Source organism: Aplysia californica, unplaced genomic scaffold, assembly GCF_000002075.1.
Source record: "Aplysia californica isolate F4 #8 unplaced genomic scaffold, AplCal3.0 scaffold00642, whole genome shotgun sequence".
Taxonomy (NCBI): Eukaryota; Metazoa; Mollusca; class Gastropoda; order Aplysiida; family Aplysiidae; genus Aplysia; species Aplysia californica.
Window position 1 is genome coordinate 182,700 of NW_004797912.1, and position 3,567 is coordinate 186,266.

The following is a 3,567-nucleotide window of genomic DNA, read 5'->3' on the forward strand; positions in this document are numbered from 1 at the left end:
TTGTTTGAGGTTGTTATTTTGGTTTTTTTTGTTGTTGTTACTAAATATCTATGGTGTTGTTATTCTATATTTGCCGTTCTTGTGGTGGTTGCCGCCGCTGTTTGCTATTGATGTGTCTGCAGTAGGGACGCTATCACAGCTGTGCACTTTCGGGGCAAAATACATTGTCAAATCCACGCACTTTATAACGGCATTGATACAGTTTGATTGCCGATCTTTAGTACCAATACCATCCTCTGCATTTGACTAAGTTATGGCTAATATATCAATTTGATATAAGATTGCATTCGATTTCTATGTATACACGTAAAAGGAAACGGCGGCTTTTCAGTAAAAACAACAACAACATAACAATAACAACAATAGCAACATCAACAACATATTTATAATGCAGGGGAGACATTTAAAGTGTTGGAGCAGTGTTTAATTGCTCATAAAGAACAGACACTGAAGTTTTGTGGTTTGTCCCACCTGCGTACATAGGCCTTTAAAACTTTCTTTTTTCCCCTTATTCCCCGCACTGCCGTTCTGCTGGCCAGCTGTTTTAGTTTCAGATTGGAAATGAATTACTGAATAATGCACATTTTTGGCACGCTCTTTTGGTTAGGCTCAATGAAAGAAGAAAAATATCCTTGCAGTTGTTGACACCTTTGTATCTGCTGCTATGCCCCGATTGTTTTGGCTGTCGTTGTTTCTGAAGTAATTTTAAAACAGGACGTAAAACTGTTTTAGTTTTGAAAACCAGTTTTATTTTTATGCATAAAATCTCGTGTGTGTATGACGCGAATTCACCTGACTCGTTCTATCAACTGACTCACCTGGAAAATATGTTTTCGTGAATCTATAGAATGTTATGGGAAATACTACGAGGGTATGCATTATAATATTTATGCATTCTGAAGAGGACTCTAACCGTTGGAATGACAATGTATTAGCAAATCATAAATTGTATCGATCGGTTTAAAAGTTCACGACCCTGACAGTATATACGGCTTATTCATTTTTTTAAAGTGCGCGGCTTTGACGCTTTCCCGTTCAATCAGCCTTCACAGTAATGTAAAATGTGTCGAAGACGGAGGGCAAAATGTAAAAAAAAAAAGAAATTTAAAAAATAAAAACTTATTAAAACAAATATATTTCAAAAAATGAATAAATAAATAAATAAATAAATGAATAACTAAATTTTTAAAAAATTAAAATTAAAATTATTTTTTAAAAATTAATAATAATAATAATAATAATAATAATAATAATAATAACAATACTATCCCCAGCTTTCCTGTGTATGAGTATCCTAGTGAAAGTGGTCACACCCCGGAAGATTTGCCTGGCAGGTTCCTTCCTCTTGGCGTTGGGCGTCGCTCTGAATAGCTGTGTAGGGAAGGTGGAGCTGCTCTGTCTCTCTCACGGAGTCTTCTTTGGTAATCGTGTTTACTGAATGAATGAATGAATGAATGAATGAATGAATGAATGAATGAATGAATGAATGGGTGGATGGATGAATGAATAAATGAAGGAATGAATGAATGAATGAATGTGAATGAATGAAGGAAGGAATGAATGAAGGAATGAATGAGGGAATGAATATTGATAAATTTTTTTCAATTTCATTTAATTTATAAATTTCTTTCTTTATTTCTTTACATGCATTTCTTTCTTTCTTTCTTTATTATTAATCTATTTCTTTCTTTCTTTATTCATTTATTTAAATGTCTAACCTAAACACAGTCTTTGTATTGGGCCCTTGTAGTTAGTAGTTGCTCGTTGCTACTGCGACCTTTTGTTTTCTCCTTCTTTCCTATCATGATCAAACTTCTATCGCCCCTATCTCTCCTCCTTATTTTTGTTACTCTCTTGTAACACCTCTAATCGTCGGCACTTATATTATTATGGCCTGATTGTGTTGCAATTACTGTAAAACTCTTACTAAAAAAGACACTATCTATCTATCTATCTATCTATCTATCTATCTATCTATCTATCTATCTATCTAATCTTTTCCTGTCTCCCCTAGGCTTGGCGCTGGGCTGTCTCTACGGACCACCCACTTACGTGCTGGCGCTGTACTTCGACAGACGGAGAGCTTTCGTCACAAACTTCAGCACTTCCGGGGGAGGAGTAGGGGGCGTGGTCTTCCCCTTGCTCATCCGACGTCTATTGGATGAATACGCTTTCGAGGGCGGTACGCTGTTGACAGCTGGAGTATTGCTGCACACTTTGGTCTTCAGCGCCCTCCTGGCTCCCGTGAAGACGTACAACCCAGACTTTGAATTAACATCAGAAGTTGATGACTCTGAAAGCTCAAAAGTATGCGATGACAGGGAGTTATTTATCGGTGCGCCAGGAGGGTCTTCCGATTCAGCGTTGACGAAGTCCCATAACAGTATATCTCCGTCTTTGGAGATTTCATCCAGTCAACTCTCAACCGAAAAACAGAAGGGAAAGACGGAGGTGGAAACTTTGAAAAGAAGTCGCTACATTCGTGATCTTGTTTTTTCTCTGTGGACGCCAAAAGATACCGTACTTTTAAAACTAGTTTCCTTTTGGGCGTTGTGTATATTTTTTTTCTGCGGTGCCACCGGGCAGGGCATTTCCCAGTCATTCATTCCCGCCTTGGCCAAGGAAAAGGGATTTTCAGACGAGGAAGGCGCTTACCTGCTGTCCCTTCTCAACATTCTAGATTTTCCCTCACGCATGATCGGCGGACTGGTGGTCAACATGGGGTTTTTGAGTCCCTCCCAAGCGTGCGTAGGTCCGATGCTGGTCATCGGAGTTTTGGGACAGCTGACAGAGTTCTACAACACCTACCAGTGGGTAATTTTGACCTCTGTTATCATGTTTGAATTCCATGACAACCCCTCCCCCCAAAAAAAACCCACGAATACCTACCCATCCCAAATTTGTTTCTAATATATGATGATCCGGACCCCTTATCCAAAATGGATTCTAGGAGAACCCTGATCTAAATCATTATTAAAACTGCTGTAAATAAAGAGCTTTGGAAAAGGAAGTGAAAATGATATTAAAAGCAACAAAATCTGAAAATTTGCAGGAAATTAAAGTTAGATATAAGATGCAAATTTACATGCATGAAGAAACAAAATTTCTGGTCCCCAGGCAATATTGCATAATTTTTGACACAATTTTGGAATCAATCAACGTACACCTATTACGGGTAATGCATTGAGTACTAGAGGGTTTACTTCATCAAGAAGAATGCAGCTACAAAAAAAAAATGATAATGGCGGCAGCAGCGTCAGCAGCAGCAGCAACAACAATAACAACAACAACAACAACAACAACAACAACAACAGCAACAATAACAACGCTAACAGCAACAACAAAAACGGAAAGGAAAACGGCAGTACCAAAAACATCACCAACAGCAACAATAACAACAATACCAACCCAAAATAGTCGAAGCGACCAGAAAAACCCCCACCACCAACAAAAACAGAAGCAATTTACAAAAAACAACAGTAACAGTAGAATCAGCAACAATAGAAGCAATTTGTTTTAAAACGACAACTAAGCAACAAATACAAAACAAACAAAAAATCCAACGAC

The 3,567-nt window shown here is 38.0% G+C and overlaps 1 protein-coding gene across 1 annotated transcript in view; it reads left to right on the plus strand.

Moving 5' to 3' along the window:
* The window catches only part of LOC101855370 (monocarboxylate transporter 6), a gene marked incomplete at its 3' end in the record, with an annotated part of 14,167 nt that extends 11,357 nt beyond the window's left edge, over positions 1-2,810 (plus strand). Inside the window, 2 exon segments of the mRNA XM_013087816.2 lie at positions 1,275-1,421; positions 2,015-2,810. Of these exon segments, the coding sequence (XP_012943270.1) occupies positions 1,275-1,421; positions 2,015-2,810 (943 nt within the window).
* Between the last annotated feature and the right edge of the window lie 757 nt (positions 2,811-3,567).